This window comes from Phocoena sinus, chromosome 5 (assembly GCF_008692025.1).
Source record: "Phocoena sinus isolate mPhoSin1 chromosome 5, mPhoSin1.pri, whole genome shotgun sequence".
Taxonomy (NCBI): Eukaryota; Metazoa; Chordata; class Mammalia; order Artiodactyla; family Phocoenidae; genus Phocoena; species Phocoena sinus.
The window spans coordinates 32,161,914-32,185,252 of record NC_045767.1 but is presented as its reverse complement, the minus strand read 5'-3'; the positions used below and the strand labels follow the sequence as shown (position 1 = coordinate 32,185,252).

At 43.0% G+C, this 23,339-nt stretch overlaps 2 protein-coding genes and 1 non-coding gene across 11 annotated transcripts in view; 1 reads left to right on the top strand and 2 right to left on the bottom strand.

Moving 5' to 3' along the window:
- Positions 1-11,313, bottom strand: part of LOC116753920 (inverted formin-2-like) — a gene marked incomplete at its 3' end in the record, with an annotated part of 63,815 nt that extends 52,502 nt beyond the window's left edge. Inside the window, exon 1 of the mRNA XM_032631962.1 lies at positions 10,687-11,313. Within this exon, the coding sequence (XP_032487853.1) occupies positions 10,687-11,313 (627 nt within the window). The remainder of the gene's footprint in view (positions 1-10,686) is intronic.
- TRNAD-GUC lies at positions 6,604-6,676 on the bottom strand. Its single transcript has one exon. It is a non-coding gene; the product is annotated as a tRNA-Asp (tRNA).
- SGMS2 (sphingomyelin synthase 2) overlaps positions 10,865-23,339 on the top strand; it is a 111,051-nt gene continuing 98,576 nt past the window's right edge. For 3 of the 9 annotated variants that reach the window (XR_004350052.1, XM_032632994.1, XM_032632996.1), the window contains exon 1: positions 11,154-11,228. The gene's annotated coding sequence lies outside the window, so the exon portion shown is untranslated. Of the gene's footprint in view, positions 11,239-11,511; positions 11,613-23,339 lie in introns of those variants that run through there. The other 6 variants (XM_032632997.1, XM_032632993.1, XM_032632995.1 and 3 more) reach the window with 6 other exon arrangements.

Sequence of the window (23,339 nt, the reverse complement as noted above, 5' to 3'; positions counted from 1 at the left end):
ACATTGTCACAGAAACACAGAATTTTTTTAAAGCCATAGATCACTGCATATATATTCACAAGCCATAAACAAACGTGCATTTCTCCTTACTAGGAGAACTTAATTAGATGTTTGAACATTAAGGCAGTGATGATTCTAAAACATAATGAAATTCTAAGTTAAGCCTTTATGTTTATTTTGAAACCCATATTCATAAGCAACTGTGACCAAAGCAAACTTTTTTTTTTTTTTTTTTTTTTTTGCGGTATGCGGGCCTCTCACTGTTGTGGCCTCTCCCGTTGTGGAGCACAGGCTCCGGACACGCAGGCTCAGCGGCCATGGCTCATGGGCCCAGCTGCTCCGTGGCCTGTGGGATCTTCCCGGACCGGGGCACGAACCTGCATCCCCTGCATCGGCAGGCGGACTCTCAACCACTGTGCCACCAGGGAAGCCCCAAAGCAAACTTTTATCTACCAGGTTGAGTTCACCTGCCCAGGGTATGTTATTTATCCACTACCAAAAATTTTTCTACAGGATAGGAATTAGTAGAGACACCACTGAGTTACTTTAATGAATTCTTAGTCCCCTCCTTAGGTTTTATTTTGAGGATTTAGCTTTCAGCAGCATAAGCATGTGCCACAGGAGGAACAGAGCATTTTTCTGGGTAAACTTAGAAAAATTTACAGACCGCACTGATTTTTACTTGCTTGAAAGTTGGCCAACAGTCAAGAACTCAGAATCTCCTAAATACAGAAAACCCCAAAAGCATGCTTCACCACACACCCATCTCAAAACATAGATGTTCTTGATTGTTGAAGCACTTGGTCTTCCTCTCATTTTCTTTGAAGACTGTTTGGTATTACCCTCTCTAAACAAACAAAGCAAGAAAATGCAGAATACGATATTTTAGATGGATCGATTCTATAATTGCTATCCTCAAGGCACAGATACTATCCTTGCTAGACCAATGTGTTTCCTCATTTAAGGAAAAAAACGAGAGGTGGATGAAAAGAAGATTCACTTTAAAATAGTTGTTGATGGCACTCTTGCCCTATCAAGCTTATGCAAAGTGTTCACATTTAGTGGGGAATGTCCTTTTCTCCTTATGTTATTTTTTTTTAACATTTAGAGAGACAAAACTCAGACTCAGGGCTTCCCTGGTGGCGCAGTGGTTGAGAGTCCGCCTGCCGATGCAGGGGACATGGGTTCGTGCCCTGGTCTGGGAAGATCCCACGTGCCGCGGAGCAGCTGGGCCCGTGAGCCATGGCCACTGAGCCTGCGCGTCCGGAGCCTGTGCTCCGCAACGGGAGAGGCCACAACAGTGAGAGGCCCGCGTACCGCAAAAAAAAAAAAAAAAAAAAACAAACCAAAAAACTCAGACTTAGCTGGTGGGTGCACTTTGAGGAGCAGCTCTGGGGCACCATCTTGGCCTTCTGTAAGGAGTAGGAGGGATGCTCATAGGACACACTCCAGTCTGAGCTAACAGACATGATTTCACAGCCCAGCGTTTCCATAGTTGAGGTGACTTACTGTCACTTAGACTGAAAGTCAGTCACCCTAAGTTTTTTGATTGGGACATTTAGTCATTTACATTTAAAGTAATTATGGACAGGTTGTATTTAATCTCATTTAGTTAATTGTTTTCTGGGTGTTTTTGTAGTTCTTCGTTGTTTCTTTTTCTCTTGCTCTCTTCATGATTTGATGACTTGCTTTAGTGTTATGTTTGAATTCCTTTCTCTTTATTTTTTATGTCTCTCTATTAGGTTTTCGGTTCATGGTTACCATGAGGTTTATATATAGCAATCTTTACATATACATGATTATTTTAAGTTGCTGATGTCTTAATTTCAAATGCACTGTAACAACCCTCCAGTTTTACTCTCCTCCCCCCATCATTACTGTTTTTGACATCATGTTTTACATCTTTTTGTTTTGTGTATCCCTTAACTGCTTATCACAGATATGAATGGTTTTACTACTTCTGCCTTTTAACCTTCCTGCTAATTTTGCACATGGTTGATTTACTACCTTTTCTGTATATTTGCCTTTACCAATGAGGTTTTTCTTTTTTGTAATTTTCACGTTTCTAGTTGTAGCCTTTTCTTTTTCACTTAGAGAAATCCCTTTAACATTTCTTGTAAAGCTGGTTTGATGGTGCTGAACTCTTTATCTTTTGCTTATCTGTAAAACTTTTTTTTTGAATTTTAGAATTTTATTTATTTTTTTATATAGCAGGTTCTTATTAGTTATCCATTAAATACATATTAGTGTATATATGTCAATCCCAATTTATCACCCCCCCCACACCACTTATCTGTAAAATTTTTTTTTTTTTTTTTTTTGCGGTACGCGGACCTCTCACTGTTGTGGTCTCTCCCGTTGAGGAGCACAGGCTCTGGACACGCAGGCTCAGCAGCCATGGCTCACGGGCCCAGCCACTCCGCGGCATGTGGGATCTTCCCGGACCGGGGCATGAACCCGTGTCCCCTGCATCGGCAGGCGGACTCTCAACCACTACGCCACCAGGGAAGCCCATCTGTAAAATTTTTGATCTCTCCATCCAATCAGAAAGCAAGCCTTGCTTGGTGGATTATTCTTGGTTGTATGTTTTTCCCTTTCATCACTTTAGATATGTTGTGCCATTCCCTTCTGGCCTGCAGAGTTTCTGCTGAAAAGTCGGCTGATAGCCTGATGGGAGTTCCCTTGTATGTAATTTATTGCTTTTCCCTTGTTGCTTTTAATATTCAATTTTTGTCATCTTAAATACAATGTGTCTTGGTATGTTCCTCCTTAGGTTGATCCTGTTTTGCACTCTCTGTGCTTCCTGGACCTGGATGTCTGCTTCCTTTCCCAGGTTATGTAAGTATTCAGCGATTATGTCTTCAAATATGTTCTCAGTCCCTTTCTCTCTCTCTCCTCTTTCTGGGACTCCTATAATGTAAATGTTAGTATGCTTGATGTTGTGCCAGAAGTCTCTTAAACTGTCCTCATTTCCTTTTATTCTTTTTCCTGTTCAACCTCAGTGATTTCCACAGCTCTATCTTCCAGCTCGCTGATACATTCCTCTGTATCATTTAATCTACTCTTGATTCCTTCTAGTTTATTTTTCATTTCAGTTATTTTATTCTTTATCTCTCATTCTTCTTTATATTTTCTAACTCTTTGTTAAAAACTCCTAATTTCTCACTCTGTTCATCCATTTTTCTCCTGAGCTCTTTGACCATCTTTACAGTCATCACCTTGAACTCTTTATCAGGTAGACTGCTTATCTCCATTTCACTTAGTTCTTCTTTTGGGGCTTTATCTTGTTGCTTCATTTGGAACATTGTCACCTCATTTTCCAAGTTGCTATTTTTACTTCTGTGTATCTGATAGGTTGGTTACATTTCCAGACCTTGGAGAAGCTGCTGTTTGGAGGAGGTGTCCTATGCATCCCAGCAGCGCACTCCCCTCTGGTAACCAGAGCTATATGCTCGAGGCATGCTCCCTATGTTGGGCTACATAGGTCCGTCTCTTGTAGTGGGCTGACTACTGTGGGCAGTTTGGTAGGTGTGGCTGGCCCCCTGTCCAGTTGGTTGCCAGGCCCTGCCTTGTGTGGAGGCTGCCAGCTGCTGTTTGGTGGGGCCAGGTCACAAGTCGGCTAGCTATGGAACCTCGGTGGCTAGCTTGTGGTGGGCAGAGCTAGGTCTGTAGTGTGTGGTTGTGGGGCTGGACTTCCCAAATATAGTGTTGGCGGTGGGTAGGACCAGTTCCTGACACAGCTGGCTGCAGGTTCTGGGGTTTCCCAAAGCTGGTGCTGGCCCACTGGTGAGTGGGGCTGGAGCCTCAGGTGTCTGAGGAGTCCAAGTATCTCAGACCTGGTGTTGCCCTGCTGGTGGGTGGCCCCAGGGCCCAGGGGGGTCCCAGGACTAGTGCTGGATCACTGGTGTGTGGAGCTGGGTACCGGGGTCTCTAGCTGCAGGGCCCTGGGTGTTCCAAAGCTGGTTTCAGTCCACTGCCGGGTGGGGCTGGATCCTTGGGCTGCTGGCTAAAAGGCGCAAGGTGTCCCAGAGCTGGTGGGCATGGCCGGGGCCTGGGGGTTTCCAGGGTTGGTGCGTTGGCTGTGACCTGACATGTCAAGCTGCAGAGCTGCACTGGTCCTGGGGCCAGTGTCTGCCTGCTTCTGTGTGGGGTCGTGGCCCAGAGATCCCGGGACCGGTGGGTCGCCCACTTAGGTGTATGAGTCTTGACTGTACTGTGTGTGACTCCACTCCTCCTACCCATCTCATTGTTGTTTCTTTCTTTATATCTTTAGTTGTACAAGATCTTTTCTGGTAGATTCTGGGTTTTCTCATCAAACGTTGCTCTCTAAATATGTGTAATTTTGGTATGCCTGTGAGAGGTGGTGAGCTCAGGGTCTTCCTACCCCGCCGTCTTTGCCAAGGTCTCCTGTGGCTTTCTTATCTACATGCTGACTCTCCCCAAATTTATATCTGCAGTTCCTGGTTCTTTTCTGAGTTCCAGACCACTATCATCAGCTCCCCACTTGACATCTCCAATTATACGTGTCAGATCTCAAAGTCATCATGTTTAAATATAATTCATCATCTTCCTTCATAAACCTGTTCTTATCTTGGCATTCCTTGTCCTGGTACAAGGGCACTACCATCCATCCACCCAAGTGCTCAAGTCAACAAAAAAAGTAGGAGTCATCTTTGGCTCCATCCCCATATCCAATTGATTTGCAAGTTCTGTCCATTATGCTTCAGATCTGCTCTACCTTCTACATTCCCATCACTACTCTCCTAATGCAGACCACGGCCATGTCACACCCGGACTGCGGCAAAACTGCGTATTGCTGTTCCTACACCCTCCTCATTTTCCTCCAGTCCAGAAACAGCATGGACAGTAATGTTCATAAAATGTGGCAAATAGTACATTTCATTTACTCTTCTGAATATCCAAAACACTTTCATTTAATATAGAACATTTGTATAGATAGTGTAGTAGTACTAACTCTAAAAAAGATAGCCCAAGGATTTTCATTAGTAGAAAAATATTAAAATATTAAACTAAATTGCTCCCCAATCAAGAACTAGACTACCAGATTTCAGAGAGACCAAGTTCAGTGCACACACATACATGTACAAGCATATATATATATTTTTGGCATACCTTCCAGCCACTAAAGTAATAATCTTGAGGAAAGAGCATATGATACAGTGCTCATTTTTTTAAAAAAAATCAGAATAAGAATAACTTGTATGCTGTTGTTGAAATTATCTTAAACAATGGAAATCTAAGGGAAGGAGACTGGACACCAAAATGTTAACAGTGTTTACATTTTTTCTTCATTTTCCAATAGCAGCATAGTATGGTACTATTACCTTATTTTATTTTATTATTTATTTATTTATTTATTTTTGGCGATACGCGGGCCTCTCACTGCTGTGGTCTCTCCCGTTGCGGAGCACAGGCTCCGGACGCACAGGCTCAGCGGCCATGGCTCATGGGACCAGCCGCTCCGCGGCATGTGGGATCCTCCCGGACCGGGGCACAAACCCGTGTCCCCTGCATTGGCAGGCGGACTCTCAACCACTGCGCCACCAGGGAAGCCCCTATTACCTTATTTTTAAAATTAGTTTAAAATAAACATGTTTTAAAAACCAAAGTAAGAGTATTGTTAACATCAAAAGAGTTATATCAGTGTGGATGCAATTTTTTTTTTTTAGAGCATGTTTCAATGTCAGTGTTTAATGTGTCACAACATTTGGCTCATCTTGGCAAATCATGAAATTTTTCTAATTCCTAAGGTATCATTAAACAGCTGTTGTTGTTTTTTCTAAATAATAATAACTCTGCCCCCTCCCCAACCAGGACTGTCTAGGTTTCAATAGCCTAGATTTTCAGTGCAATGGTGTCAATTTCACTTTGGAATCCTTTCACAGATTATGGATGTCCACTTCTCATGCGGGGGTATGAACATGCAAGAAATGGTCAAGAGTTTGCTGTTCGTGAAAAGACTCAGCTGTAGCGGCAGCTGGACAACACACTTTCAAAACGGGTTTATTTCATAATTGCATCGGCTCAACTCTGACTGCGCTGGACCTTGTCAGTTTATTGTTGGCTCCGCAATTTCACGCTCCAGGGTGGCAAGAACTGCCCTGCTTGGCCAGCCTGGAGAAGGCTTGGTGAATACCTGCAGCCGTGGCTCCATTTCTTGCTGCCCACGATTGGCATGGCATTGGAGTGAAGTCCATTTGGCCTGTGACTGGACCTCTTATTAGTCACAGGCAAAAAGTCCACTGAGGTCCCCAGGAAAAATAAGATGGAATCCAGGTGATAAGGTCTTAACCTCTTCTTGCGCGCTTGGTCTAGTTTCACTTGCTCACAGGGTGCCGCATGCAGAGGCCTTGCATCAACGACCCTTCACACCACAGCTCCTAGCATGAAAGAGCCGGGCTTGACCCCTCAGCTCCGAGATCGTGTGCAGAAGCGCCATGCACAACACTCAGTGTGGATGCAATTTAAGGAATAGTGGCTAAAAGCATGAACTTTAGGGCCAGAAGACCCTGGTTTTATGTCCTAATGACGCCACTTACTTTTTTTTTTTTTTTTTTTTTTTTTTTTGTTGCATGGTTTTAGTTCCCTGACCAGGGATTGAACCTGGGCCCTCAGCAGTGACAGTGCAGAGTCCTAACCACTGGACTGCCAGGGAATTCCCATGATGCTACTTACTTGGATGTGATCTCCAGAAAATGACAATCTCTCTTTTCTTTGGTTACCTTATATGAAGAGAAGGGCATTATGAGTACCTATCTCAGATTGTTGCTGAAATTGTTAAATGAGATAATATAGGTAAAGCAATTTGCACAGTCCCCGGCATACAATAAGTACCAATAAATGGTAGGTGTTTGCTCTTTGGATGGACCTGGCACAGAATAAATATCTGAAACCCCAAATTCAGAGGGTGATCAGCCTTAATCTCTATTGTTCTGGGTGTTATTATCTCTCCAACTAGACAGTAAGCTTCCTTATGTCATGGACTCGTATTACTGCCTTCTCAGTTGTAATATTGCTTGTGTTGTCGTTTTTGATTTCAAAAGTAATATGTCTTATTGAAAAATAGTCCAGAAATACTAGTTTCCCCCTCACTTTCTTACTTTCTATACAGGTGCCCTCAGTATCTGCAGGGTATTGGTTCCAGGACCCTGGTGATACCAAACTCCATGGATGCTCAAATCCCTTATATTAAATGGCAAAGATTTTGCATATAACCTATACACACCCTCCTATATACTTTAAATCGTCTTTAGATTACTTACAATATCTAATACAATGTAAATGCTATCTAAATAATTGCTGGCACTCAAATTAAAGTTTTGCTTTTTGGAATTTCCTGGAATCTTTTTCTGAATATTTTTGATCTTGGTTGAATCAGAGGCTACAGAACCTGCAGATACAGAGGGCTGACTGTATCTCATTGCAAGAGGTAATATATAGTTTGATTCTGGATTTTTTGGGGGGAAGTTTTGTTTTTTTTTTTTTAAACCTGTCTTCCTCCTTTTTTAAAAAATGTTTTCTTTTTGGCTACCTTGGGTCTTAGTTGCTACGTGCAGGCTTTCTTCTAGTTGCGGCCAGAGGGGGCTGCTCTTCGTTGCAGTGTGCGGGCTTCTCATTGTGGTGGCTTTTCTTGTTGCGGAGCATGGGCTTTAGGCGCGCAGGCTTCAGTAGTTGTGGCTCACGGGCTCTAGAGCACAGGCTCAGTAGTTGTGGCGCATGGGCTTAGTTGCTCCACAGCACCTGGGATCTTCCTGGACCAGGGCTTGAACCCACGTCCCCTGCATTGGCAGGCGGATTCTTAACCACTGCGCCACAAGGGAAGCTGTGGGAAGTTATGGGTTTTTTTTTTTGCTTTTAAAATTTTATTTATTTTTGGCTGCGTTGGGTCTTCGTTGCTGTGCGTGGGTTTTCTCTAGTTGTGGCAAGTGGGGGCTACTCTTTGTTGCGGTGCACGGGTTTCTCATTGCGGTGGCTTCTCTTGTTGCAGAGCTTGGGCTCTAGGTGTGCAGGCTTCAATAGTTGTGGCACGTGGGCTCAGTACTTGTGGCGCACGGTCTTAGTTGCTCCGTGGCATGTGGGATCTTCCTGGTTCAGGGATCGATCCCGTGTCCCCTGCATTGGCAGAAGGATTCTTAACCACTGTGCTACCAGGGAAGTCCCGGAAGTTATGTTTGATTCATAAAAATTGAGTGTGTGAATATATTTCTCATCAACTCATATTTTTCACTTAACACAGAGTTTTCTAAGAGCCTATGGAACTATCTTATTCTTTTTTTTTCCATTACCTATATAGTATCTCATAACATGGGATTACTTCACTATTAGTTTGTTCTTTGAGGCTTGTTCATTCATTTATTTCACTCACTGAATAATTACATGCCAGGCACTGGACCCTGGGGAAATTATAAATAATTATAAACATCCTCAGGTAATTTTTCTAAAAAAGCAAACATTCCCATTGCTGAGACATATGTTTAGAAGATGCACATGGTGATTCTTAGACAAACAATGTGGGCACAAAGTGGGAACTCAATAAACATTTGTTGCTTGAGTCAATGACTTAGGTACATCTAGAGTAGGAGTTATTATAAGAGCAGGTAAGTACTACAGATATGTATGTTTTCCTAACTTAACCAGTATGTTGTATCATACCAAAGAAATATATGTAAAACTCGCTTTACAGCATGTACTGGTTTAGAAAAAAAATTGACAGGAACACAACTGTCAGCCCTATCTCTCCTTTAGAACATTCAGCATTATTATTTTCGGAAGGTGATTAATCAGGGACTTAGTAAACTTTGATATGTTGTATGAACAAAAAGTTCAGTTGAAAAAAAATCACCTCTTTCTGTGAGACAATCAATCAGTGTTTTTCAAAACATGGAAATTAAGATGAATAATTTGCTTTCTCATATGTTGATAATGAGTAGAATGGAAAAACTTCATGGAACTCAGTCACAATTATATTATTCAATATTACATTTACTGGGGTATATTTAAGTGGTATAATAAAATCACGTAATTATTTATTTCACAATATTTAAACTGAGACATAATAGTAACTGCAAATTTAAAACTACCCATTAAACAGCCTCTCATACAGACGGAGACCTTTGTATGATAGGGCTGCAGGATTTACATCTGCAATAAGACACATAGGATGGGAGGCCTTCTTTTGAGCTTCTTGACTTCACCCATGTGCACAGACCCCAAAGCCCACAATATCATTTTCTGAGATCTGTAGAAAATCTTACTTGAACATATCTCCATAATGCCTGAACATTTGGGTCATAAAGTAGGGAGTAGGTGGGATATTCACTCAAACTTTCCTGTGGCTACACATTTGAATCTAGTCCTTCTGTGTTACCAGCGGACAGGACACCCAAGCCTCTGATTACATCTGTGATGGTCTATAAAAACTGTTGGTTTGAATTTCTATTTACTTTACATCCTAGCAAACCAATCCATTTGCTAGTGCCTTCTGGGCAAAATGCCTGGGTTTTGTAAAAAACGAACTCCTATTGAAAAGGAAACATAAACCCAAGTGAAATAAATTTCAATTGTTGGTGTTCTGGGTTGTTACCTTTCTGTACCTTGATGTACATTTTCCACAACAATGATGTTGAACCTCTGGTTAACTCAGGAATGTTTTCATTTCAGGGAAACTCCTGTAGTGACATCATACAGTTGTCTGTTTTGGGACTGTCCTGCAAGGTTTTTTTTTGTGTTTTTTTGTTTGTTTGTTTTTCTGTTACCATCCTGTTGAATTATCATAAACAGATGATTGTTTACCTCCATGATTTCTGCACTGAGCACCCAGACATGTCTCTTGATTATTTTTGTTGACTATATGTAATCACCCATAAGTCAGTGCAAATCCTAAGCATAATTACCCTGTCCGAAAGTAGAAATTAACATAAAACATATCTGTCAGTTAAATTCAATAAGAATTTGACCAAATTCCCTCTGATTCATCCTAGTTAGAATCCGAGGCAGCCATCGTTTACTTTGAAAACTGCCCAGCAGGTGTATGAATAGCAACTCCAAAAAGTGTAGAGCCTTGACGATTTTAAAGAAGGCAACACCCCTTCTAAAAACATAACTGCTGAGCTCATCAGAGAAATCTCACACCGCCGTCTTGTGCTCTCGAAAAGCTGCGGAAAAGCGCAGTGTTCCGCTGAGCAAAGAACTACTCTCTCACTGTTCATTTTGGTTTCTGTTTTCTATCCTTAATGAGAAGCAAATCAATTAACAGGACATATGACATGGTGGTTAGTCACCTAAGGGAAAGTATTAGTAGCCTTATTAACTTGGTGAACCCTTCCAGCTCTCACCTAGAGTTACCATCGTGCGGACCCATGACTAATCCTGCCCGGCAATCCTTTGAGGTCTGGAAACCCACTCTTTGACCCAGGCCAAGGCAATACCTAGTGAATAACCGCTGGTGCCCCAAGCCCACTCACACCGACGTCAGGAAGCCGTTTCCGAGAACGGCAACGTGCGGGTGTGGGGGGATCTCTTCCCGGCCCCACCCTTGAAAGTTGCAGGGAGTGGCACCGTAAGAACTTTCCCAGATTGTTCTCTGTCACCATTCAGGGAGGTCCGCTCCAGCCTTTCCCCGCTGAGCCAATCTGCCCCGCCTGCCAAGCCCCTCCTTCCCTGCACCTTTAACGGCTGGGAGCAGAGAGCCGCGGCTGAGGGTTCACTTCTCAAGAAGTCGCACCGGTTTTTCGAGCTCCGCTCTGCGCCTGGAGAGCCACAGCAGCGGGAGCGGGCGCCGCCGGGTGAGTCACTGTTTGGAAACGGAGTGGGCGGGCAAGGGTGTGAGAGAATGAATGATGTCAGGAGCGCGCAGGGCGGCGGGCGGGGAGAGCGGGCCGCGGGGCCGCGGTAAACACCGAGCGCCGCGGCGCGGTCTGAGCGGGGAGACCCCGCCCTCCGCGCGCAAGGAGCCGTTCTCCGGCAGCCAGAGCCCGGCCGGTGCTGCAGCGCCGCCGAGAGCGGCCTCGGAAGCGGCAGCCGCGGGAGCGACCCGGGAGGTGCTTCCCTGGCAGGGCCGAGGCAGGAGAGGGCGAGACCCCGAGCAAACTTTACAGCGGCTTCGGCCGGGGGCGGCTGCGGCTGCGGCTGCGGCAGCGGGCTCCGTCCGCTAGCAGATCCCGGGCCCGGGAGCTGGTGCGTCCGGCCGGGAAGGTCTGGAGCCCCAGGTGAGAGCGGGTAAGGAGCGCCGGAGGGGCCGGGGAGGAGGATGGGCTGGAAAGCCGTGCGGCGGGCGCAGCGCGGGGAGGGCATGGTGGACTGCGAACGCGGACGTGGCTCTAATTCGGCTCCCACGCGCCCCGCCCCAAGGCATCCTTCCCTGATTTTGCCTGATAGAGAGGATGGACGTGTGGCTTCGTCTCCACGCTCTGAGCATTCATCTCATTCATTTGCAACCATTGCGGGTCACTCGGTCCTGACGTTGAAAGGACACAGACTGAACCATAGATTGTCCTGAGCCACTCTGGAGGTCAGGACTTTAGTTCAAAGGAGGTGGAGGAGGGACTGTCTTTAAGCTTTTTTGAGAGGCACTTACTGATGATGTGTGAACGGTAAGAACCCAGCTCTGGGCTGCCCACGCTGAAACGTTTACACGTTTGGCATTCCAAAGCTACTACCCTTAAGGAAAGGGAGGCTTGGTGTTTCAGCGCAGATAGGTGCGACTGGACCCGTCTACTTCTCTGAGGTATGGATGGTTAATAGCCCGTGGCTACGTCTTGAAACAACTCAAACGTTATGTCCTGTCAGTCTCTGCCATTCTTCTATTTCATCTTGCTTGCTCTAATACGACCTTAGGATCGTTTTGACATGTATGTTAAATTTTTGAAGAGATTCAATTGTTTAGTGCCTCTAGGTGGGCGTGGATTTTGAACTTAACTTTCCAAATCCTTGGTTTCAATCCTAGTCACATCTGTTAATGGTGGGTTCTCAGTCGCATTAAACACTCTGAACTAGTAAAATGGGACTGTAACAACTTCAGAGGATAATAATGAGAGTTAAACCTTAGAAGACCTATCATAATGTCTGGCACAAAGCAGACCTCAACAAATTTTAACTGTTTATATATAAATAGTGTGTTCCAGCTGGCTTAGATAATCACCAATTAATTTCCACAGAATTTCCTACTTACAAACGTGGTGGGTTGAGGTTTAGGGTGTGAAATCCTTTGGCAAGTTCCTCAGAGTGTGAAGTAAGTTCAACACTTCTGTGTGGATACCTGAAAGAGTTCAGGTTCCCACCCCATACCAGGGGAACTGCCATTCACTAAACAGAGTCAGAGCAGTGGCTGAAAGTGACAAATGGAATTTGGAGGAAGAAAGGATGTGTGGATAACTCTCTAACTTTACCCTTAACTTGTTTTTTTGCCTTTTAAAAAAATACGCAGGACAAAATTGTAGCCCTTTCCTTGGTTTGCTGCTGGCCTTACTTCACAGTAGTCTTCTGGTTGAAGTGTTTTTTAACGAGTTAATGTTTAATTTGGTTTCTCTAGTTTCATTTTTCAGTAAAGCTGGTTGACTTTTGAACGTGGAGGGAAACACTTGGACACCTTTGGGTTTTCACGGAATCTTATAAAAACCCCTAGGAGACAGTTGGAGGGATAGGGAGCATTTGCTCAGGTGTTACTGAAAACGTTTGTTCTTACCTTATATCTGCAACAACTTTTAGGGTCAAAGGTTACAGGGAATGTTTTTTTCCACAGTGTGATGCAGAGATCTTGGGCATCAGAATCCAGAAGACCTAAGGCTATCCGGGTGGTAACTTACTGGCTGTGTTTCTCTGAGCAATTAAACTCTCTGGAATTCTTGTGGGACTTTAAATAAATATAGGGAAAAACATAGAAATAATCTTACATCTATTAAAATAGACAATGGAATACAAATGAGAACTTTTAAAAAAGTGATACGTTAAAGTGAGATGTTGTTTGTTTTCTTTTCTTAAGGAAGAATTACCGAGAATTCTAGACAGTTTCAGATAAGAGTAGCCTATCCACCTTTATCTAATTCCCTTATGAGGGATTTGAAGCCTCCATTGTGAACTACTACTATCAGATATTTATTCAGTTGGTGAATGTTTAGTGAGCAGCTACTATATTCCAGCCACTATGCTGGGTACTAGCAACGCTAACATGAAGGAGGCACTGTAACTGGCTTAAAGACTGGTAGAAAGAGCCCCTAGGCTTTGATTATGGAGAGGAAAAGAGTCAAAAAGAAGGAGAGAGGAAGGGACTTGGGAGGACACCAGAAATGATTAGGCTATGATAGGCCACCTCCCACTGATAATTTGAGATCTGCTGGCTTTCTAGTGAACTGGGTCTCATAAGTTTTGAGGCTGAACCATGCACGTATGCCTTGCTTTACCCAATAACAGTATTATATAGACAAATTTAGCCCTTAAGTCAATTTTTTTTTTTTGCGGTACATGGGCCTCTCACTGCTGTGGCCTCTCCTGTTGCGGAGCACAGGCTCCAGATGCGCAGGCTCAGCGGCCATGGTTCACGGGCCTAGCCGCTCCATGGCATGTGGGATCTTCCCAGACCGGGGCACAAACCCGTGTCCCCTGCATCGGCAGGCGGACTCTCAACCAACTGCGCCACCAGGGAAGCCCAAGTCAAGTATTTTTTTTTTTTTTGCGGTACGCGGGCCTCTCACTGTTGCGGCCTCTCCCATTGCAGAGCACAGGCTCCGGAAGCGCATGCTCAGCGGCCGTGGCTCACGGGCCCAAGCCGCTCCGCGGCACGCGGCATCCTCCCGGACCAGGGCACGAAACCCGCGTCCCCGCATCGGCAGGCGGACTCCCCAACCACTGCGCCACCAGGGAAGCCCCCAAGTCAAGTATTTTTAAAATAAATTTATTTTATTTTATTTTAATTTTTGGCTGTGTTGGGTCTTCATTGCTGCGTGCGGGCTTTCTCTAGTTGTTGTGATAGGGGGCTACTCTTCGTTGTGGTACGTGGGCTTCCCACTGCGGTAGCTTCTCTTGTTGTGGAGCACCCGCTCTAAGCACGTGGGCTTTGGTAGTTGTGGCTCACAGGCTTAGTTTGCCCGCGGCATGTGGATCTTCCCAGACAAGGGCTTGAACCTGTGTCCCCGGCATCGGCAGGCGGATTCTTAACTACTGTGCCACCAGGGAAGTCCCTTTTTTTTTTTTATGTGACCATTTTTTAAAAGTCTTATTGAATTTGTTACAATATTGCTTCTGTTTTATGTTTTGGTTTTTTGGCTAAGAGGCATGTGGGATCCTTAGCTCCCCTACCAGGGATCGAACCTGCACCCCCGCATTGGAAGGTGAAGCCTTAACCACTGGACTGCCTGCAAAGTCCCAAGTCAAATAATTTAACCATATCAGAGCAAACCTTGGTTAAATGAAATCTGAAGGGTAAAATCAGTTCAGCCAGATTTATTTACTGTGAGCAAAGAAAGCACCGTCGTAGATTTTAAGAGAATAATCACTGTATGTGAATAGTGTAATATTTCAGTTTCTTACTTGTGGAGGTTTAAAAGTACAAGGTAAACAAATCAGCCGCCACCCAGAAAATTACTTAGTGTTATATCCTCAAATGCTTTCTCACCGCTATGAACATACAACATCGAGAGCTAACATGTATAGCACTTACTTTGGTAAGTGCTATATGCCAGTTACTTTATACAGAGAATCTCATGTTATCCTCACTCTAACCTATGAGGTAGGTACAATTATGGAGGAAAAAAACTGCTTTAAGGAAATTAAGGAACTTACCTGAAGTTACACAGCTAGAAAATTATTCTCTACAAAACCGGGTTTGTTCTCTACATACTGTTCTCTAACTTTTTTTTTCACCCAAATATGGATGCCTCTATATCACTAAAATATGCTTAAACAGCGTCTTTTATAGTTTTCTACTGAATGGCTGCATCTCAACTTAACCAATCCCTTATCGTTGGACAGTTAGTTTGTTTCCAGTTTTCACTATTTTAAGCAACTCTGCAATAAGTATCCTTCTAACTATATATGTGTGCAATCCATGATTATTTTAGTCATTTTAAAAAGTGAATTATGATCTTTAATTTATCTGCCTTTTTTTTTCACCATATTCAGAATTAGAAACTTTCTCCTTTCTCTTTCAAATTTGTTATAATTTCTGTTCCTTTAGTGTTTCTCATAAGATTTCAGCAATAGGATCAACATTCTCTATGGAGGGGCGCAATAGGTCAGTAGCTCATTACGCAAGGGATTTATGATGAAAACGGAACACAGAGGCCTTTCTTAACAACTATTTGTGTTTGTATTATTGTTATTAGACATAAAGCTGAACTTCTTTATGGGGAAATATAGCAGAATGGAGCAGTGCTGATTTTGCCAGGCAGAAAAGAAATTTTTAAAAAAAATTTTATGAAGTATAGTTGATTTACAGTGTTGTGTTAATTTCTGCTGTACAGCAAAGTGACTCAGTTATATGTATATATTCTTTTCATATTGTTTTCCATTATGGTTTATCACAGGATATTGAATATAGTTCCCTGTGCTATACAGTAGGACTTTGTGGTCTATCCATCCTGTATATAATAGTTCGCAAATGCTAATCCCAAACTCCCAAACCTTCCCTCCCCCTTGGCAACCACAAGTCTGTTCTCTATGTCTGTGAGTCTGTTTCTGTTTCATAGGTATGTTCACTTGTGTTGTATTTTAGATTCCACGTAATAGTGTTTGTCTCTCTTTCTGACTTACTTCGCTTAGTATGATAATCGCTAGGAAGGCGGATTCTTAACCACCGGACCACCAGGGAAGTCCCAAGTCAAACTTTAATTTTGCTTTGGGTTTATATTTCCATATCCAATGCTAGTTATTTTATCCTCATGGTTTTGATAAAGAATGTTGGAATATGAGTACTGTTCAATTCAGCCTCTTCATACAAGAAACCCAGATAAGTTCAATTTGTTAATTCCTAACAATGACTTTTAATTCAAAGCAGATTTAAAAACAGCTAATAAAATTGCAGTATAAATAGGTTAATCAGTTATTTGCTGATCGGTTTTCCCTACTGTCAAACCCTAATTTGATGATTTGCTTACAGTTTAAAATTCAGCCTTACAATTTTGTGTCTTTAGATTGATAGTGTCACTTAAAACTTTCAAACAAACTTGTGCACGTTCTTAGATCGTTTTTTTAAAAGCAGCATTAACTGGATTGAGTGTTTGTCTTATATTTACATCTTTTCTCCCAGTAGACCCCTTGTACTATTTAAAAAGAATAAAACCACCATACTAAAATTGTTAAAGAGGAAGGAATAAAAGGAGATGAAAGATAATTTTGAAGCCACAGTTGTCAGAAAAGACAGCTAGCTACTAAAAGTCGGATGAAGTGAAAGGCTCTGGAAGGGACCTTCAGGTAAGTGTCATTTCTCCGCCTGGTAGTAGCTGTGCTGAGCTTCCTTTAGGGTAATACATTTGACTGTGGAAAGAGAAATACCCAAGTGTTAGGGCTGGCCTCAGGCAAAATTGAGACCTTGAGCTGAAATACTCACCTTAGGGCATCCTTAACTCTGAGTTTACCGGGCAGGACTTGCCTATACCGAGAAAGTGCTCGATGAGTACCTGTATAAGGGCAAATTGCTATCCAGTTGAAACTGTGGACCTGGAGGCATCATATTTATGGAAAACTAGGGGATGAGTACCCACCTCTGGAAGTTATTTTATTTTTGGCCACACCACGCAGTATGCGGGACCTTAGTTCCCTGACCAGGGATCGAACCCGCCCCCTGCAGTGGAAGCTCTTGACTGCTGGCCCAGGGAAGTCCCCTACCTTGGGAATTTAATGACCTCTTTTCAATTAAGATGATTAGAAATGCAAAATACGCGATAAGAGTTAAACTTCTGAAAAGCTTTTCCACAAATGGGAGGGACTGAAGGGAGGAGTAGCCCTGGAGGTGGGGAAACAACTGTAGAAAGATGCAGATGTGCCAAAGGCAGACTCTGTGTCCCTTGGAAGGTAGTACCTAATCCCAAGGCTTGCTGGGAATTGGCTCCTGCTGTTGAAACTGGGGTCACCTGTGATCCTGTAGGTTCTGGCCTGCCAGGGGTGAAAATGCATGTTCCGGGCCTCTCTTCCCTGCTCTGTTGATGAGAATCATCCTGGGAAGCCCCTCTTAACATGCACCCCACCCAGATGGGTTAAGGATGCTTTTCCTTACCTGGGAGTACTTTAAATAGGTCGTCTGATCTAACTAGAGAAAATGTGAAGGAATGAGTTTGCATTTAGGGAGTAGGGAAAAGGGTTAAAGTGGTTTTGGATTAGGGATCACTTAGCTAATTGGTATGCCAAGGAGGGATACCTCTAGATAGCAGCCCACTTCCAGTGAGAAGTAAGACCTTTCAGGAAAAGACTGGCAGCAGGAGTTGAAAATGAAGCTAAGCCTTTAAAACAGAGAGCCTCCAAACGCTTGAGTTGGTTCTCCAAGCTTCACCAAACACAGACGCTGGAGATAGCGCAGTAAAATAGCCATGGTTAGATAATGGTAGATACTCTGAGATAGGTTCTAGAGGAGATTAAATCAAATTCTCTATCTTCAGACAGCCCTGCAAAATAGAAATTGTGTTATCTCCACTGTGGAAGTAGGGAAGCAATTTAGAGAGGTTAACATACTCAACGCTGCAGAGCTGGTGAGAAGAAGAGCAGGGTTTTGAAGCCAGGGGCAGCCGATTCTCTTGCCCACGCACTGCCCAGTATCCCCTAGGCTTTCTGTAATCTCTCCGCTAGCTTTGGAGATACAGCAGATTTGAGGGGGGGACATATTTTGATATGGGATTGTATGTCTACCACCCATCTCTGGAATGCTTCTCTGGTCTGTGCTGCTTCAGGCCATGAAGTAATGCCAGAGAGATGAAGGCCCATAGGCTTACTCGGGCCACACTTGGACTTGAGTCCCAGCAACATCCCTCACCACTAGGTGACCTGAGCAACTTCCTCTGATGAACCTCCATTTCCTGGCTGTGAAATGGGAATAAGATAGTTTTTACTTCCTAAGGTGATAATGAATTATATTACTTTAAATGTGTAAAACACTAAGGATAATGCTTGGTTCATAGTTAATATTTGGTGGCTCAGCTATTACTTTTTAAAAAATATTTATTTATTATTTATTTTTGGTTGCATTGGGTCTTATGCTGAGCGTGGGCTTTCTCTAGTTGTGGCAAGCGGGGGCTACTCTTCATTGCGGTGCGCGGGCTTCTCATTGTGGTGGCTTCTCTTGCTGTGGAGCACGGGCTCTAGGTGCGTGGGTTTCAGTAGTTGCGGCACATGGGCTCAGTAGTTGTGGCTTGTGGGCTCTAGAGCACAGGCTCAGAAGTTGTGGCGCACGGGCTTAGTTGCTCCGTGGCATGTGGGATCTTCCCGGACCAGGGCTCGAACCCGTGTCCCCTGCATTGGGAGGCGGGTTCTTAACCACTGCGCCACCAGGGAAGCCCTCAGCTATTACTTTTTGCATATAGACTGTATTTCTAACTTTTAAAACAAAGGGTTCATTCCTGTTGTCCCCATAATCAAATTGTTTCTCATTATTTCTCATGAAGGTAGTGTATTTTTCTTGTAACCTAATAGCCATTTGTTACATCTTGCCTGCATTGGTAGGATCTGGGTCCTATCCCTCTCTCCTCCTCCCTTCCTTCAGGGTTAAAATAAAATTATTAAAATTGGTCGTCTACTGCCATTGGATTCAAGAACTTTCGTAAGAAGTATATAACATCAGCTGTGAATGCTGAAAAGCTTTCAAAGCTGCCATCGCAGTGTGCCAGCCCTCTCAGCAGATGCTGGTGGCGCTGGTGAGCATAACTGCCACCGTCCCTCACAAAGCTCAGCCTTCTGCGGAGTATTGTACCATGAACACCACTGTCCCAGAAAATGCGGGGCCGTTAAGAATCACAGACCCTACTGTCCTCCCCGGACAGTATGCTCTACATCTTTCTTTAGGAGGCCCTGAGACGGTCTATCTAACACAGCCGCTACTGTTTTGTGAGATTTGCATTTGATCTGCAAGTTATTTAACCATCCAGTTATTACTGCCCCAGTAGTTGCTACCAAACTTTAGTAGCAACAAAGGGCATTGTTTCTGTTAAATCAATATTTATGTGTGTATATATATATGATATCATATCCTCTGTGATGGGTTAGCTAGTGCTGAGAGGTACACTCCCTTGGTGTATAGTTTGGTTGGCAAAGTTATAAGCAGCAAAGCAGGAACATTTACAATTTTATTTTCCAAATACTTAAAGCATTCGCTATATGCCAGGGTTTGTTCTGAGCACGTAGAACTCTTATACTCATCTCTTCCTCCTTAAACACTCTGCGACAGATATTATTATCCCCATTTTAAGAATCCTCTTTTGAGACACAGAGAAGTTAAGTCACTTGCCTAAGGTCACACAGCTAGTATGAGGCACTGTCGTTTGTAGAATCTAGCATGTATCTCACACCTTGGGCCTCATTTTATCCTTGCACATGCAGTTTTAGCAAAGGGAACATCACACCTGTCCACACATGCTATCACCTCCTTATGATTTACCGTGTGGAGGACTACAGCTAGGCCATATATTTCAGTGTTGCTATTGAAATGTATTGATGATACAGTATTGTCAAACATTTCTCTCAAAAAGCTTGTGAGTGCTCAATCAGGCCTGGTGTTGTGTCTGGGAAAGGAGCAGTGCCTTCATTCTCCCAGTCCCCTGATCAGACACTCAGCTGCAACCTATTCCTGCTGCTTTGTTTTTTTTTAACATATTTTTTGAGTTCTCAATTTTTAAAAAAATTATTTATTTATGGCTGTGTTGGGTCTTCATTGCTGGGCACGGGCTTTCTCTCGTTGCGGTGAGCAGGGGCTACTCTTCGTTGTGGTGCGCGGGCTTCTCATTGCAGTGGCTTCTCTTGCTGTGGAGCACGGGCTCTAAGGTGCGCGGACTTCAGTGGTTGTGGCACATGGGCTCAGTAGTTGTGGCTCACAGGCTCTACAGCACAGGCTGAGTAGTTGTGGCGCACAGGTTTAGTTGCTCCGTGGCATGTGGGATTTTCCCAGACCTGGGATCGAACCCGTGTCCCCTGCCTTAGCAGGCAGATTCTTAACCACTGCACCACCAGGGAAGTCCTCCTGCTGCTTTAATGTTACTTATTTTTTTAAGTTTTAGGGCTTTCACCCATTGTAAATTAAAATATTTAAAAATCCTTATTGGAGGAGAATAGCTTGCACATGTGAGGTTTCTTTGAATGTTTTCTAGTTACTCTTGGAGATGGTGGTAGGCAGAATAATGGTACCCCAAAGATGTTCACATCCTAATCCCCAGAAACTATGAACCTGTTATGTTACTTGGCAAGGAGGGATTAAGGTTGCTAATCAGCTGACTTAAGGTACGGAGACTATCCTGGGTGATCTGGGTAGACCCAATGTAATCACAAGGGTCCTTATAAGTGGAAAAGTGAAAGAGAAGAGTCAGAATCAGAGAGTTGGCACCATTAGGAAAACTTCAAACGGCCATTGCCGGCTTAAGATGGAAGGGGGCCACGAGCCAAGGAATGCACGCGATCTCTAAGAAGCTGGGAAAGGCTGGGAAATGGATTCTCCCCCGGGCCTCCAGAAAGGAGCACAGCCCAGCTGACATTTCAGTGTTAACCCACTGAGTCCCCTTTTGGACTTCTGATTTCTAGAAGTGTAAGAGAAGAAATTTGTGTCGTTTTAATCCATTAACTTTATAGTCACTTATACAGCTGCAACAGGAAACTAATACAGAGATTTTCTAGAACAATCAGTGCTTTGATTTGTTCCTTTATGCCAGCCCTGTGAAAGAGCTGCTTCATCTCGTGATTTATTGTATGCACATGTCAAGTATAGCAAGTATTTACATTTGCGGGGGGCTGTTTTATTTTGCATATAAACTGAACCACTTTGGGGCAGAGGGAGTTAACTTTTGATAATTCTATACATTTGTGTACAGATGTATACTGTCTATTTTAAAGGACAGTATCAAGGTTTTAGCAAAAAAAGAAAAGTCTTGTTGATTCCAGAGCAAGTAGAGCCACCCGGGCCTTTCATCAGAGTTGCCTAACAGAAATGTGGCTCTGTACCCCATGTGGCAATCCTTATAGCCTTGCATTTGTTTGGGGTAAGATGATGGTCCACATGCAGTGGTGGTGATGGTTGTGGGCATTATCCCTTGAGTTTTGACTCCAGATTCTCTTTATTTTATTTTTTATTGAGGTATAGTTTATTTACAATATTATATTAGTTTCAGGTGTATGACATAGTAGTGATTCAAAATTTTTATAGATTATACTCCATTTATAGTTATTATAAGATATTGGCTGTGTTCCCTGTGCTGTACAACATATCCTTGTAGCTTATTTATTTTATATATAATAGTTTGTACCTCTTAATCCCCTACAGCTATCTTGCCCCTTCCCCCTTCCTCTCTCCCCACTGGTAACCACTAGATTGTTCTCTATATCTGTGAGTCTGTTTCTTTTTTGTTATATTTGCTAGTTTGTTTTATCTTTTAGAGTCCACATATAAGTAATAACATACAGTATTAGTCTTTCTCTGTCCAAGTTATTTCACTAAGCATAATATATCCTCCAGGTCCATCCATGTTGTTGCAAATGGCAAAATTTTATTCTTTTTTATGGCTGAGTAGTATTCCATTGTATGTATATGTATCTCACATCTTCTTTATCCACTTGTTTATTGATGGGCACTTAGGTTGCTTCCATATTTTGTCCATTGTAAATAATGCTGCTATAAACATTGGGATGCCTGTATCTTTTCGAATTAGTGTTTTCATTTTCAGATATATACCCAGGAGTGGGATTGCTGGATCGTATGGTAGTTCTATTTTTAGGTTTTTGAGGAACCTCCATACTGTTTTCCACAGTGGCTGCACTAGTTTACATTCCCACCAACAGTGTCCAAGGGTTCCCTTTTCTCCACATCCTTACCAACATTTGTGGTCTTTTTTTTTTTTCTTTCTTTCTGCGGTACGCGGGCCTTTCACTGCCGTGGCCTCTCCCGTTGCAGATCACAGGCTCCGGACGCGCAGGCTCAGCGGCCAGGCTCACGTGCCCAGCCGCTCCGCGGCATGTGGGATCTTCCCGGACCGGGGCACGAACCCGTGTTCCCTGCATCGGCAGGCGGACTCTCAACCACTGCGCCACCAGGGAAGCCCATTTGTGGTCTTTTTGATGATAGTCATTCTGACAGATGTGAGGTCAGGTCCCCTTTACATTTTAAAAATCTTTTTCTTGCTGTGCTTGCCTAGCAATGTTATTATGAATTCTTTGAGAGCAAGAGCACTTCTATACAATGGCTTTTCAAATTGTAATAAATTAAACAAAAGGTGGTATCGTTCATTGGGTCATCTGTAGTAAGTACCTAGAGGGTTATAGACCCCAGAGTAGACGATATCTTGGAATCAACGTGTCAATTATGGAAATTAAAAATAGCAAGAATTATCATAATGGACGGGGTTAGTTTTTGGTTTTTGTTTTGTTAAGGAATCCTCCAGTAACAATGTTAAATTGTTATTTGGAGACAGCTTGCATCAGTTAAGGACCCCTTTGTGCAATGTAGAAAGAGCACCAGTGTAAGAACTAAAATCTTGGGAATTTTCCTGCTTAAGAAATGAAATAAGGGATAATATAAGATTTTTGGTAGTTTTAAAGAAATGTGGGTGGAACACTAGCTGGATGGTGTAATATATGCATATAGCAGTTTCTAGAGGGAAGAGACTGTCTTGTGTAGAAGTAGAAAAAAATTGGAGACTCTTAAAACCACAGAGATAGGATATTTGGAGTCATTTTGTTAAGGACATATTTTATTTGAAAACATATTTTATTTAACCAATGTATCAAAATGTTATCATATTTAGTATTATCGATTATAATCAATATAAAAATTCTTGACATTTTAACTTTTTTTCTAAATCTTTGAAATCTGGTGTGTATTCTGAATTTAACTACGCATGTCAGCTTGGATCGGCCACACTTCAAGTGCTCAGTAACCACATGGAGCTAGTGGCTGCTTTGACAGGCAGTGCAGTTCTGGCCAGTCTTATCCTTAAGGAACAATACCCTGCATGAATCTGAGGTTATCCTCAGAACTATCCCTGTATTTTATTTTATAAACTGAATAAAATAATCTATATACAATAATATAAAATATTATTGCATTTTATAAATTTTTATAATAATAATTATAATTTATTGTATTTTATAAACTGAATTATATCATGGAGTCACCAGAGAAAACTGGTTCTGGTGCCTTTTGC